This window comes from Diabrotica undecimpunctata, chromosome 3 (genome assembly GCF_040954645.1).
Source record: "Diabrotica undecimpunctata isolate CICGRU chromosome 3, icDiaUnde3, whole genome shotgun sequence".
In the NCBI taxonomy this organism is placed as follows: domain Eukaryota; kingdom Metazoa; phylum Arthropoda; class Insecta; order Coleoptera; family Chrysomelidae; genus Diabrotica; species Diabrotica undecimpunctata.
This window is the reverse complement of record NC_092805.1, coordinates 85,604,860-85,619,685: the sequence shown is the minus strand read 5'-3', so window position 1 is coordinate 85,619,685 and position 14,826 is coordinate 85,604,860. Positions and strand designations below refer to the sequence as shown.

The 14,826-nt window shown below is 36.0% G+C and overlaps 1 protein-coding gene across 2 annotated transcripts in view; it reads left to right on the top strand.

Annotated features, from left to right (window-relative positions):
* LOC140436999 (chymotrypsin-like elastase family member 2A) overlaps nt 1-5,181 on the top strand; it is a 334,702-nt gene extending 329,521 nt beyond the window's left edge. For both annotated transcript variants that reach the window (XM_072526211.1, XM_072526210.1), the window contains exons 6-7: nt 3,189-3,350; nt 4,878-5,181. In XM_072526211.1, coding sequence (XP_072382312.1) covers nt 3,189-3,350; nt 4,878-5,086 — 371 coding nt within the window. In that variant the 3' untranslated portion in view covers nt 5,087-5,181. The remainder of the gene's footprint in view (nt 1-3,188; nt 3,351-4,877) is intronic.
* The last annotated feature ends 9,645 nt before the right edge of the window (nt 5,182-14,826 follow it).

The window sequence follows — 14,826 nt, the reverse complement described above, 5'->3', positions numbered from 1 at the left end:
TATGTAAAAATAATTATCTGCTATTTCTTCCTTATAATTAATTAACACCGACGAGTATAGCCCGTTCACATTATTTCTTCTTAGAGACCGATCACTTGGAACATTAAGTTTGCAATATTTTTTTAGAAACGAACTAAAATTTACATTTGCTAATTTTGAAAGCGGTATGTTTGCAGACACGAATGCGCGACACAAGTCTTCATTAAAAGTTTCTTGCTCATCTAATTTTTTTGAAGTAGATTGGAAACATTTAGCCATTGAAGTTTGATGTTTTCCTCCTATTTTTCCTTTTTTTGCAATGTGTGAAGCAGTTCTCACATGTTGGTCTATCTGAAAATTCTTCTCACATGCTATCTATAAATAAAAATAAAAACCTTTATTTTAACCCAACCTTTAAAATATAAAAATATACAAGGTGTTTTTGGTTAATCAAATAACTGGTTTGGAAAAAAAAACACTCGCTAAGTGTTTTAAATGCAGTCTTAATCCACAAATTAGTTTTTGTTACTAACCATTAGTACATCATATAACTTATTTTAAAATTCAACAAAAGTTTTTTTTTGTTAATTCAATTACAATAAAAATAATTGTGTTTTAGAATAGCTGACTTCATAAAAAAAAGTAAAGGTGAAAAATTTTTCTAAATACACACCATTGTATTGTACCATGGACAATTTTTTCTCACTAAAGGAAGCTATTTTTCATTTAAAAACAACCAACGAGTACTAAATTTCAAGTAAATACGTTTATTGGTTTTAAAGTTATTGTTGTTATTAACTAAAAGAATTTAATTTTTTTTAATTTTAACACCCTGTATCTCGAAAAGTAAATAAGTTTGACCTCTCATTAACTATATCGTTTTGTTCAATTTTTCGAGAAGTATCTACAGTCAAACGTTGTAAGTGTCATTTGGAAACACCCTGTATGTATGAAATATTAGATATTTAATAGAAAATATTAGATACTTACAATTTTGCCACAGACTGAACAGTAGATTTTTCCCATATCCATAGACAGCTCTTTATAAAGTTTAATCCAAGTTGAAGCACTGGTTGTTTTAGGCATTATAAAATCACAATCTTCCTTTTTGTTACGCACAACGAGTGTTTACGCTTTGAATATTAAAACAAAAATGATTTACAAATCTGAGCATCAAATTAGAAATGTTTAGGTACCTAATTCAATAAACTGGGAGATTTTGGAAAATCCCTAAATTAGGAACAAAACTATTAGCCGTTTACCTGCTGTTAAGATACAATAAATTGTAGATAGATTTGGGGATTAGATCATAAAATGCAAATGAGCGAACCTTAGCGATTATCCAATAACTGAATGCCTCAGTGACCGAGACTTTCTAAGAATGTTGAGGGCTACTTAAATTGATCTTCTTTGAAATTGTAAATGTTTTGTACCTGTAGAGATTACGTACTTAGATCATTTCTTGATTAAAATGACTACAAAATTTTATACAAGAATTGAAATAAATTGGTATGTTTAAAAATTTTCAAATACAGTATAAAAATTTGAACTTTTATGCACTTTATGCAAACTTTTATACAAATATGCCAAAATATGAAATATTTGCATAAAATATGCACAATATGCAAAATATGCAATATGCATATTTGCCGAAGTCTATGTATAACACTTGCATAATATCAGTTTGTACCTGCGGATTGGAGACCAAATTCCTTACCAGGAAATCTGCGAAAAAAACTAGAAACAACGTAAATGGCAGTAGGACGAAACATGTTTGGAATATCACGAAAAGACAAGACAGCGTAAAACAAAGATTAGGAATATCGTGGAAGAAATTACAAAAATTAAATGGTGCCAGGGCCGCCAGGCAGGTCACATAGCCAGATATTATGAAAATAGGTGGACACGGAGAATCATGGAAGGGAGACCATGAAACACTGCCATAAATATAAAATCAATCTGTAAATCGAGACAGGGAACTGAATTCAATCCAGAGTACTAATCTGGTAAGAATTCCTACCCCGAGTCTGAGTATTGATTTAAAGCCATCCACCATCCTATTCGTTCCCCGTCTGTGATCGAGTATTGACTGATCGTTGAATAGTTTTCCTCAAGATCAAGTCAGTCAAGTCAATTTTCAGGTAATGTAAAATAATTACTAAAATACTCCCATTTTCGAAAGTATTTTATATGGAGCGCATTAAAAAATCCCAAACAATGCAAAAGGGAGTTTTACTAATCATTAATCAACATGATTTTTGAAAAGTGTAGAATTATATAGAATCATACAATCTTAAAATACTTCCATTTTCGAAAGTATTTTTATGGAGCCTCGGAGCTCACTAAAAAATCTAAAAGGATCAGAAATAAAGTTCTATTGACCACCAATCACAATGATCTTTTCAAATTTTTTGAACGAGCAAATTCTTTTGTACAAGCCGTTGAAAAATAATCACATTTTAAAAAAATTGATTGCAGTATTCAGGGACTAAAAAGAATATAACGGAATATAAGGGACGGTGAGAAACTACTCGCCTTGGATAATATTAAAATTTATGAATTTAAATTAAAATTAAACTTATAAAAATTCACAAATACTATTAATTTACTTTACATGCATTAGAATTTTCAAAATTTTTGATTTATTTAAAAAACTTTGGAGAGGGGGTCGATTAGAGTTAAGATTGGCGTCTTGTTTTTGAGCCAGTCAGACCCTGATTTTTTTATTGTCATTTTTATGTTTTTATTACAAATATGAGTGTCTGTCTATCACGCAGAAGACCGGGGATATATTCCCAGCGCCGTCGAGGACATCTATATATATATATATATATATATATATATATATATATATATATATATATATATATATATATATATATATATATATATATATATATATATATATATGTATATATATATATATATATATATATATATATATATATATATATATATATATATATATATATATTTTAAATATCTGCAGTAATCTAACATGAGTACCTTGGGTAAAACCAGGGGTAATAATAGGAGGTTGAAGCGTAACACCGGCCCTGTTAACTTCCTTATATACCGTAGAACCAAAAGATAATAGACAACTCTGCCGTAATCGCCAGAACATATATAGCGGTATAAAAAGAGACTATTATTATTATGAATAACTTTTTTATTTATGCCTAATTGAGCATGTATTTATTAATTTTTAGGTACTGTCGTCGGTTGGGGATTTGATCAGAACGGCAGGGTCACTGATCAACTAACGAAAGCTCACATGCCTGTGGTATCGCAAACAACCTGCATAAACTCGTCTCCACAGTTCTTTTCCAGATTTACCTCTAACTATACTTACTGCGCAGGCTTTAAAAATGGTAAGACTACCGTAAACGAAACTTATGCAATAAACCGGGGGGTGGTTTACTCAAGTTACGTTAACTTTTTGATCAAATTGCTTTGATACCAGTATTTGCAAGGGGACTGGAAAGATCAGAGTGTAGATAGCTTTTCGCTCTACTCTTTTTTTTTTGGCTTTTGGTAGTTAAAATTAATATTTTCCTAATGTTAAGCTTAATCTGGTTTTATAATATTACTAATTAGGCATATAATTACTTTTACTCGATAATATTAATACTGACATGCAAAATATCAGATTGTTTTATATTCTTAAACTATAAATTTAATAAATTTGATAATTTAACGATAAAAAACTACTTCTTAGTCCTATTTTTGTTCTAAAAGTTAACAATCGTCCAGACTATAGTTATTAGTTGCATTGAACCAGTTATGTGGATTTTTCAGACATAAATGTTTTCTCATTATTAATCTTTTAACAATATTTATTTATTTATACAGATGTAGTAGTTGCTATAACACTTCTTCAATCGGAACTCTCTTCACTAAATCCGGGAATGAGATCGCTCGCCCCTATTTCAACGATATTCTAAATTAGAAATGTGTACATTATAGGACAATGTAGTCTACTCCCAACTTACGGGAGAAGTTTATTAATAACCATGTTACAATGAACATTTAGGATAGATAATTACAAATTAGACAAGAATAATATCACACAAGATTTAAAACAAAACATATCAGTTTTATCAATACGCTTAACAGATGTAGCTCGAATAACAGATACTTCTTCTTCTTCATGGCAATATTTATCCTAATGTATATATATATATATATATATATATATATATATATATATATATATATATATATATATATATATATATATATATATATATATATATATATATGTAGTCGATCGGATAGCCAAGCGGGCTGGGCGGCTGGCTTCTCCTTCGCTTTACTGCGAGAGATGTCAGTTCAATCCCCAGCTCGGTGTACAGAAAACAAAAATGCTAACGCAGCAGTTTAAAATTCTAAATGAATCTGCGGCTAAGTCTAGAATATGCTGGTATCTGATCGGCCTATGGTGGAGCAGTACGGCAAGAGATAAGGGCTTGGGGCTTGGTGATACTCCTCCATAGATCCCTACCGGAAGGGCGTGTGCCGCCTAAATACCGGGTATATATATATATATATATATATATATATATATATATATATATATATATATATATATATATATATATATATATATATATATATTATGTTATTCTTTTTCATTTCGCCTGAATAATTTAGAAATTTTAATTAAGTTCCATGAATTTTCTGATTGGTCCGATTTTTGTTTTGCTCCCTGTGGCCATTTATTTCTAAAAGTTTTCAATTGTTCGTTCAACTACGAAACTAAGAATGAACATCCTTAAGCTGTCTATCTTCAAAGCTAATAGTTATATATGTAGTTCCATCCAAAGTATTACAAATGGTGTACACTATTAACAAAAGAAATTCCTAATACGATATCAATTAATGTATTTATCCTCTAGGTACCTCAGTATGCAATGGTGACTCTGGTGGCGGAATGGTGTTTCCAAAGACAGGTTCAGATCCAAACAACCCGGTTTGGGAGATAAGGGGAATGGTGTCCATAAGCGTGGCATTACAAAATCAATTCGTATGTGATTCCTCGCATTACGTAGTATTTACTGATACAGCTAAATATTCAGACTGGATCGATAACGCTCTTAATGTTTAACATATTGACTAATAATGTGTAAGAATCAATAACTATGTCATAACTATTAAATATTTAGATAATTTTACCTATATTTATAACAATAAAAATATTAAGACAAATTTGTTATAATATTTGTCCTTTTTAGTTATTTCCTTGGTCTTTGCTTAAGGTCCTTGATAATATCAACCTTTTCCTTCTCCTTTCTATTGTAATAGCCAGTGTTCTATCTCATGATTGTCCTATTTATAATATTTCATTCAGTATTCTTATATTTTCGACACCAAAACTTAAATTGTCTCATTTTTCTATAAATTTTGATAAATAAAACACGATTATTGGTGATTCTAATATTTTGTTCCTTTTATTTACACCTATAAACGTTCAATGCATTTTACTTTTTTGTCATTCTGTACATAAACATAATTTATGTAAAATAAGTATATATATTAACATAAATACACACGTGACCAAGTTTAAATATTATTGTTATATTTGAATTTAGTTTCTCCAATTAGAAAATCTTATGATTTCCAATGTTGTTATATTTCTATCATTTATTTGACTTTAAACATACGATCATTGGTGCTTACGACGATGAATGGGAACTATGTTTCTAATGGATACAAATTTATTCTAGGGATAAACATTTTATATGAGGGATTTTTTTTTGCAGATAACACGCGAAACCACCTTCATAATAGTTGGGAGCCAATTATGTAACAATAAAACTCGAGCTGCACCTCGAGCCTCTAAAATTACCGTTTCTTTAAAAATATGCAAAAAATGATTGTAAATTTTCAAAACAGATAAATAGAAAAGCGTGTTTGTCCCCATTTTACCATGTTTGATTTCGTATACTAATGCAAAATTACATATTTTCTCAATTTAAACCGAGTTAACTGATTAATATTCAACTATTGATTTTGTTAAAAAGTGTTTAACCTAACATTTAATAGAAACTAAAAGACTTCATTATTTTGGATTTTCGTTCTCTGTTAGCGGTTGTCACTCCCAAGCTTACATTTAATAGTTCTTTTGTTATGACTTAAATGAAATCAATGGAGTCATAACAAAAGAAGTATTTAAAAAAAGCTCAGAAGTGGCAACCGCTAACAGAAAACGAAAATCCAAAATAAGTGTAGAATCACAAAACATGCTGAAACAAAGAAAGATCTTCTAAAACAAAACAAAAGAGACACTGCAGAATTTAAGGAACTTAATTGAGTAATAAGAAAACAGAAAAAAGAGAACATTAAAAAACATTAATAATACCGTATAGAACAAGTCTTAGAGAAAAACCGAAGTCTCAAATGCACCAAACCGAAACTAGAAAGGAAAAACATAATAACCATTAAAGATGAACAAGAACAACCAAAAAAAATGTAAATATGCTATAGCAAACTCAATTAAAAAGTTCTATGCCTATCTGTATCGTTACAGAAACGATCCCCCTAACTCCCCAAAGCAGAACTTGGCAGATGGCAAAAAAGGCAGATAGCAAATGTCAACTCAGAAGTGATGCCCGAAATAAGCCACAAAAAAATAGAAAGAACAGTAAAAGAAATAAAAGGAAATAAAGCTCCAGGAAGCGATGGAATCCTAGCAGAAATGCTGAAGGAAGGCGAAGAAGAAGCCATCGCATATCTAAAAATACTATTTAATAAATGTCTATTCGAAAGCAACATACCCGAACAATGGAATATTGCTAAAACAACACTAATACACAAAAAAGGAGACACCACAGATGTGAAAATTTATTGACCAATTTCATTTAATTCACAACTTTACAAAACTTTTATAAAGATTATTACAAACAGGTTAAGAATTACATTTGATGGATATCAACCAGTAAAACAAGTCGTATTTAGAAAAGGATACAGCACCTGTATCTATATACTTTGAAAATCCTAATAGAAAAGACTAACGAATACAATTTCGCATTTTGTCTGGCTTTTATAGATTATGAAAAAGCGTAGAACTGTGGGCAATAGAAGAAGCATTAGTCAACAACCGGATCGACTCCAGGTACAGAATATTAATACATAATATTTACGAACAAGCTGAAATAATAGTAACGTTGGGTAATGGAATCGAAGCAAGACCAGTAAAAATCAACCGAGGCGTAAGACAAGGGAACACAATATCTTCAAAATTATTTAAAGCTGCCCTAGAAGATATCTTTAAGTCAATAGACTGTGAAAATAAGGGAATCCCCATTAATAAAAGATACTTGAACCATCTTAGATACGCAGATGATGTAGTACTAATAGCCGATACGTGGAATGCACTGAATACGACGATTGAGGAGCTACACACAGAATCTCTAAAAAAGGACTGAAAATGAATTTTAGCAAAACTAAACTAATGTCAAATAAAGATGACAAACCTATGGTAAACATCCAAGGGACAGAGATAGAAAAGGTAAGTAAAGAAAATCAAGACTAACGAAATAAGCAAACGTGTAAAAATGGGATGGACAGCATTCGCAAAGCTCTTATACGTATTTAAAATAAAAACATACCTCAAATACTGCGAACCAAAGTATTTAATTCCTGTATCCTACCTGTACTTACATATGGAGCTCAAAACTGGACATTCACTAAAATAAACATGGAGAAGATCAGAAAAACTTAGAGAGCTATGGAACGACAGATGCTAGGTATCTCACTCAAAGACCATAAAACCAATGAAGACAGAACAATAGAACAGAAGTAAAAGATGCTGTCAAAGAGGCAGCTAAACTAAGAGGCTAAGGATGGCCGATGGAATAAAGAAATCGGGAGTTAACGGCCATATGAAATCAAAAGATCACGAGGAAGACCGTAAATGCGCTGGAGCGACGATATTATTAGAACTGCAGTACCAATGTTGAAACGTCTTACAAACAACAGAGATAAATGGCGAGAATTAGAAGAGGTCTATATTCTGCAATCCGAATAGAGGGAAGGGCTTAAAAAAAGACAAACATATTTGATATATTATAGCATCATCATTCTTAGCATATTCTACCGATTACGATTATGGTGGAGCCTTCCTTACATATTCGTTCTTCATATCTGCCCACGATTGTCTAAAATTCGCTTTTTTGTGTCAAGTTGTACCGGCTTGTTTCCTTATGCCATGGTCCCATCTTACATTTGGACGTCTTCTTGGCCTCTTGACGCCTCTTGGATACCACAGTGTAATTCTAGTATACCACCTATTGTCACTTCTTGTCGCTTAATGTCCCGCCCACTGCCATTTTAAAGATTTAATTCGATGGATTACATCAATAACTTAGTTTGTTGTCTGATCCATTCTATTATTTTTCGATCTCTCTTTGTTATACCTAGCATGCATCGCTCCATTGATCTTTGAGTGACTTTGAGTTTCGATATTATCTCTTTCTTTAGTGTCAAAGTTTCGCAGCCGTATGTCATGATTGGTAGTATACACTGATTGAATACTTTTTTCTTCAGGTGGATTAACATCTTCGATTTGAATATAACTGCATTTTTTACCAAAAGATGTCCAAGCCAGTTTCATTCTTCTGTTGATTTCTGGAAGTAAGGAGCCAGATTTATGTATTAATTGTCCCAAGTATACATACTCGTCTACTGTCTCAAGTATAGTGTTGTTTATTATTATATCTTGGACATCCACTAGCTCGTTGTACATGGTTTTTGTTTTTGTCAAGTTCATTTTTAGGCCAACTTGTAGTTCTGCAGGATTATTAGCAATCAGAACGATGTCGTCTGCAAATCTTAGATGGTTGAGGTATTCTCCATCAATGGATATTCCTTTGTTCTGCCAGTTCATTTTGCTGAATATATTTTCTATAGTTGCAGTGAAGAGCTTTGGTGAAATTGCGTCTCCTTGTCGGACGCCTCTGATAGCGGGAAATTCTTGAGTGTTTTCATAAATTGTTACCTTAGCTTTTGCTTGTCTGTATAAATTTTTGGCTAAAGTTTCAATGTACGGTGTGACAGTGCCTTGGTTGGTCAAAGCTTCTATTTCTGCCTTGGTATTGAAATGATATTTATTTATGTCTATTTAATTTATAATGTCTTTATCAAAAGGTCCTTATTTTAATTTATTGAAAAGCACGATAATTTATATCAACAATTTATTTGATTAATAATTACATAATTTAGGTATCCGAACGGTACAATTAAATTCGCGACCGCGAGTCTTCAGACTTAACTGTTCCTCCATATAAAAATGTTTTATTTTTATACATAAATCGCCGTTATCTCGAAAAGTCCAAAACATTCTTGAGTAGACGGCGAAACGGTAAAGGCAAACTGGATTTCCCGCATCGGTTCGACCTTTTTCTGGAAGTTTGTTCAGGTAAATAGAAGCCTCTCGTAAAATCTAAAACATAAGCATGAATAAAAACATGTTTACAGGTTAAAACTATGACTCATATTTTTACGTAACATTGCCCCCCTCTCAAAAGATGGTTCCTCCTGGAACCTTGTCGGGACTAGAACTGGAACGGTATGCTGGTATCGGCAACTGGACCCTCTTTTACAACTTCCAGTTGTATAAAAATGACAAGGGACGGTTTTCTCTCCGCACCAGTAACTATGCGGATTGCAACAGACTAACACCTGGACTTCGGTGTCTTTAAAGATCTCCTCCACCATATTTCGGATAACCCTCCAATCTAATTGGCGGCACTCCAACTTTGGCATGGCTAACTTTTGCACGTCGGACTCTAGTACGTGCTCTCTTAATTGAAGTAAGGCTTCCCATACATCTCGGTAGGTAGGTTGGTCACGGGCAGTGTCTTTTGTTACCAGGTAGAAAAGGTAACGTGATACATCTTGGAGTTTCAAGGTTTTACCGGGAGCTGGCACCTGGTATTGAAGTTCTGCAACTAGACCAAACTTCCTTCGAAAGACGGATGCCAACCCTGGTTCGTCTTTGATACTGGCCGGGATGGTAAGGGCCAGCGAGTGGTAACACCATGTCTCGCTTTACCGGTACCTCCATAGGCACCCATGAATTCCTCAAACGTGAGGTCAGACACATCGTGGACTTGGTTTACTTCCACTTCTCCATCTACGTCGTGGTCACCTTCGAAAGATGCCAACCGGTTATGGTGTACTATCATCGGCTTTCCCCTCGGAATCTTGCTTATTCGGTAGATGACATCGTTGATCTTCTCCATGATGAGGTATGGACCTTCCCAAAACTGCTGCAATTTGGGAGAACAACCTTTTCGCTTCTTGGGATTATACAGCCATACTTTGTCGTTCTTCTTAAAGCAACCCTTTTCGGCTTGTGTATCGTACCGTTTCTTCATTCGGTCGCTACCGATCTGAAGGTGGGAACGGACCAACTCATGTACATCGTCCATTCTTCTTCGTAATTCGATCACATAATCTTCACCTGCTACATCTTCTCCAGGTCGACATCCAAACTCAAGATCACAAGGTAGTCGCATTTCGCGTCCGAATAGGACTTTAGCTGGTGTCTGGCCTGTTGATTCGTTAACAGCAGATCTGTAGGCCATTGTGAAGAACGGAAGGTATTGGTCCCAGTCTCGCTGATGATCGGACACCATCTTTGTCAAATACTTGCCAACTGTCCTATTCATTCGTTCTACCATACCATCCGATTGCGGATGATACGCGGTAGTTCTTGTTTTCTTCATGCCTAGTCTATCACATATTCCTTGGAATAGATCGCTTTCGAAGTTCCTGCCTTGGTCACTATGTATCTCCAAAGGCACTCCAAATCGGCTGATATATTCTTGGATCAACTTATCTGCAACGGTGGCGGCCTTCTGGTCTGGAAGTGCGTAAATCTCGACCCACTTAGTGAAGTAATCCATTACTACCAACATGTACTTGCCCCCATTTTCACTTTCTGGAAATGGCCCTGCAATGTCCAAAGCTATTCTTTCAAACGGGCTTCCAACATTATATTGTCTCATAGGAGCTCTCCTTTTTCGGTGAGGCCCGTTACTCGTAGCACAAATAGTACATTTCTTACACCAGTCTTTTACGTCGTCGGAACTGTTCATCCAATAAAACCGTTCCCGAATTCGCTGAAGGGTTTTCCTTACACCAAAATGCCCTCCCGATGGACTGTCGTGTAACTGACGAAGTACTTCGGCTATTCTGCTCTTTGGGATCACCAACTGTCTTCTCTTCTCTGAACCGTCATCATTTTCCAGGACTCGTTTGAGCAAGCCATCTTCGATGATAAATGAGTCCCACTGGGCCCAATACGTCTTAACTACTGAGCATAGGTTTGATATTTCCTGCCAAGGTGGTCGACGGTTTTCCTCTTTCCATTTTCGGATTTTCTGTATAACTGGATCTCTCTCTTGTTCTTCCCTGATCTTAGTAGGCGTCCAGTCGTCGTTGACAATCGTCGTTCTTAGCACTGCTGCTTCCTTGGATTCCGTTTTGTTGCAGTGGGAACACTCTGCTGGGCATGGCCTTCTGGAAAGAGAATCAGCGTTTCTGTGGCTAACTCCGGCCCGGTGCTCAATCTTAAAATCGTATTCTTGGAGTCGTTCGATCCACCTGGCTATCTGACCCTCTGGATTCTTAAACTGCATCAACCACTTAAGGGCGGCATGGTCGGTTCGGATTAGAAACTTTCTGCCATAGAGGTATTGATAGAAGTGCTCTACTGATTTAACTACTGCTAGAAGTTCTCTTCTCGTGACGCAATAATTCCGCTCAGGTTTTGAAAGAACTTTACTAAAATATCCGAGGACTCGTTCCTGTCCTCCTTGAATCTGAGACAGCACTCCTCCAATTCCCACATTACTTGCATCCGTATCTAAGATGAACTCTCCTTCTGGCAGTGGATACCCTAAAATTGGTGCTGTTATTAGATGTTTTTTTAAGGTCTCAAAGGCATTTTGGCAGTCTGTATCCCAGCGGTATTCTCTTGCTTCCTCTGTAAGTCGCGTTAATGGCTTAGCGATATCTGCAAACTTCTTAATAAACCTCCGGTAGTAAGTACATAGTCCAAGAAAACTTCTCACTTGATGTTTGTCAGTTGGTTTTGGCCATTCCTTAATGGAATCGATTTTTCCCTTATCCACGGCCACTCCTTCTTTACTGGCTATATGACCCAGATAATTGACTTTACCCTAAAATAGCTGGCACTTCTTGGGGTTTAGCATCAATTGGGCAGCTTTAAGTCGATTAAAAACGTTTTCTAAATTCTTCAAATGTTCTTCGAATGTCTCTCCCAACACGATTATGTCATCTAAATAAACCAGGCATGTTTTCCAAGATAACCCTCTCAACACATTTTCCATAAGCCTCTCAAATGTCGCTGGAGCATTACAGAGTCCAAATGGCATAACGTTGAATTGCCACAATCCAGATCCTGTGGTGAAGGCTGTCTTTTCTTTATCTACTGGGTCCATTTCTACCTGCCAGTATCCAGACTTCAAATCCAAAGTAGAAAATAGTTTACTTCCAGCCAATGTGTCCAATGTGTCATCGATCCGAGGCAGAGGATAACTATCTTTCTTGGTAACGTTGTTCAGCAAACGGTAATCTACACAGAACCTCGTCGTTCCGTCTTTCTTCTTAACCAGGACCACCGGAGAGACCCATGGGCTTGTAGAAGGTTCTATCACCCCGTCTTTCTTCATTTCCTGAACAATCGTTTCAGCTTCCTCTCTTTTCGCCTGTGGTAATCGTCGAGCTGTTTGACGAATTGGCTTAGCATTACCAGTATCAATTTTATGCTTAACAACGGTAGTTCTTCCCGTCTTTCCTCCTTTCGGTACGAAAATATCACGATACTGCCGAAGAAATTCCCTTAATTTCCTTTTCTCCGTCTGATTTAGAGACTGTCCTGCAACTGCAACCATTTGGTCGAATTTGTCGTTGGAATTATCAGATGTTGTCGCTTGACGGATTATGGATGTCACAGGTACACAAGTTCCTACTTTTGTCTCTTTCTTTATGGTCACTGGGTAGTCGTTGACATTGATAAGTCTCACAGGAATTTCCTTAGCCGAAGTCACCAATTCCTTTCCAATTATGATTCCACGGCCAACCTCATCGTCGTGGTTCCAAGGCTCCATCATAACAGGTCTCCCTTCGTCCACAAATCCCTGTAGCCGCGCTACTATGATCGTTTCGCTTCTCGCAGGCACGACTGTATCTTCTGTAATGGCTGCTTGCACAGTGTTGTCATTATGTGGATGGAGAAATACCTCCTCGTTGCCAACTTTGATTACCTTATTCTTAAAATCCAATTGGAATCCATGCATATTCATTACGTCCATTCCTAATATAACATCCTCTTCGATGTCAGCAACTATAACAGTATGGACGAACTTTTCTGCTCCAATTCCCAATTGTACCTGGATTTCTCCATGAATGTTAGCATTTTCACCTGTAGCGGTCCGAAGTCGCAACCTCGTTGGTAACAGTTTCTTTCGGCTGTTTATAACTGTCGGGCGTATAATGGTTCTGGTCGCTCCGGTATCCACCAACAACGTATGCTTTTTACCATTTATGTCTCCATCTACATATACACTATCTTCACGACATTTCAAAGAAGCTATTAGTATGAGAGGGTCTTTGGAAAAGTTCTGGGTCGAAGCTGCCCCCCTAAGGCTGACCCGTTCTAGTTTTCCTGATGGTGAGTTTCTTGATTTGCGTCGTACCTAGGGTGCTTACAGGAGCTTCGTACGTGTCCTATTTCGCCACAATTCCAGCATCTGATGGTCTTCGTTTTCTTATATGTCATGCTTTTCATCATATTAACGAGCTGGTCAAGTTTATCTTCATCTCCTTCCTCTTTTACAGTTCTAACTTTACTGTACCCGCCAGAGGCCTGCGTAGCTGACTCGTATTCGAGGGCGGCGGATAAGACATCAACCAGCGTCTTGTGACGAGCTAATCGCAGTGTTCTCTGCATTTCATGATCACGAAGACCATCAATAAACGTTTGAACGGCCAATTTTTCCATCATGTCTTCGGGAGCTGTTGGATAAGCGTATCGTACTAATCTGGCAATATCTACCTCGTATTCTTGAAGAGCCTCATCTTTCTTCTGTCTACGATTTTTAAGCTGTGACTGATATACATGCTGCAAATGTTCGTGGCCATATCGCATATTTAGCCTCTTCTTGAGTTGTTCGAAATCATCGGTCTCCTCTACGGCTATGGTCTGCAGCACATCTAAGGCATCTCCTCGAAGAGCGATAGTCAGGTTTACAGCCTTTTCTTTTTCAGACCATCCATTTGCTCTTGCAGCTGATTCAAACTGTTTCATGTAGTTGTTCCATGATGATTTTCCGTCGAAAGTTGGGACTTTAACATGAATAGAACCTCCACTTCCTTCAAATTTCGGCCGTATCTCCAACTTACATTTTGTTTCGTCTTCTTTTGTCTCTGCTGTAATTGGATTGTTTCCTCTCTCTGCTGTCCCTGTTTCCTCCAGCTTCTTTTCCATCTCTTTCATCTTTTCTTCGAAAGCCGACATATCGGCAGCAACTTGGTTTTTTAACGAAGATATTCTATCGTCGAGGGCAGACATCTCAGAAGTGACTTTAGAGATTTCCGAAGAGATGTTAGCAGAAACTTTGCTTTCCAGGGACGAAATCTCGTTAGAAACTTTGTTTTCTAATGACGCGATGTCACCAGAAACTTTGGCTACATCAGAAAAAACTTTCGAAATATCGTCAGAAATCTTTCGAAATCGACGAGAGGACAGCATCTTCAAATATATAAGTCTCTGGATCTAGTCCTTTTTCTAGCAAAGCGTTCTTTAGTCGTTGAACT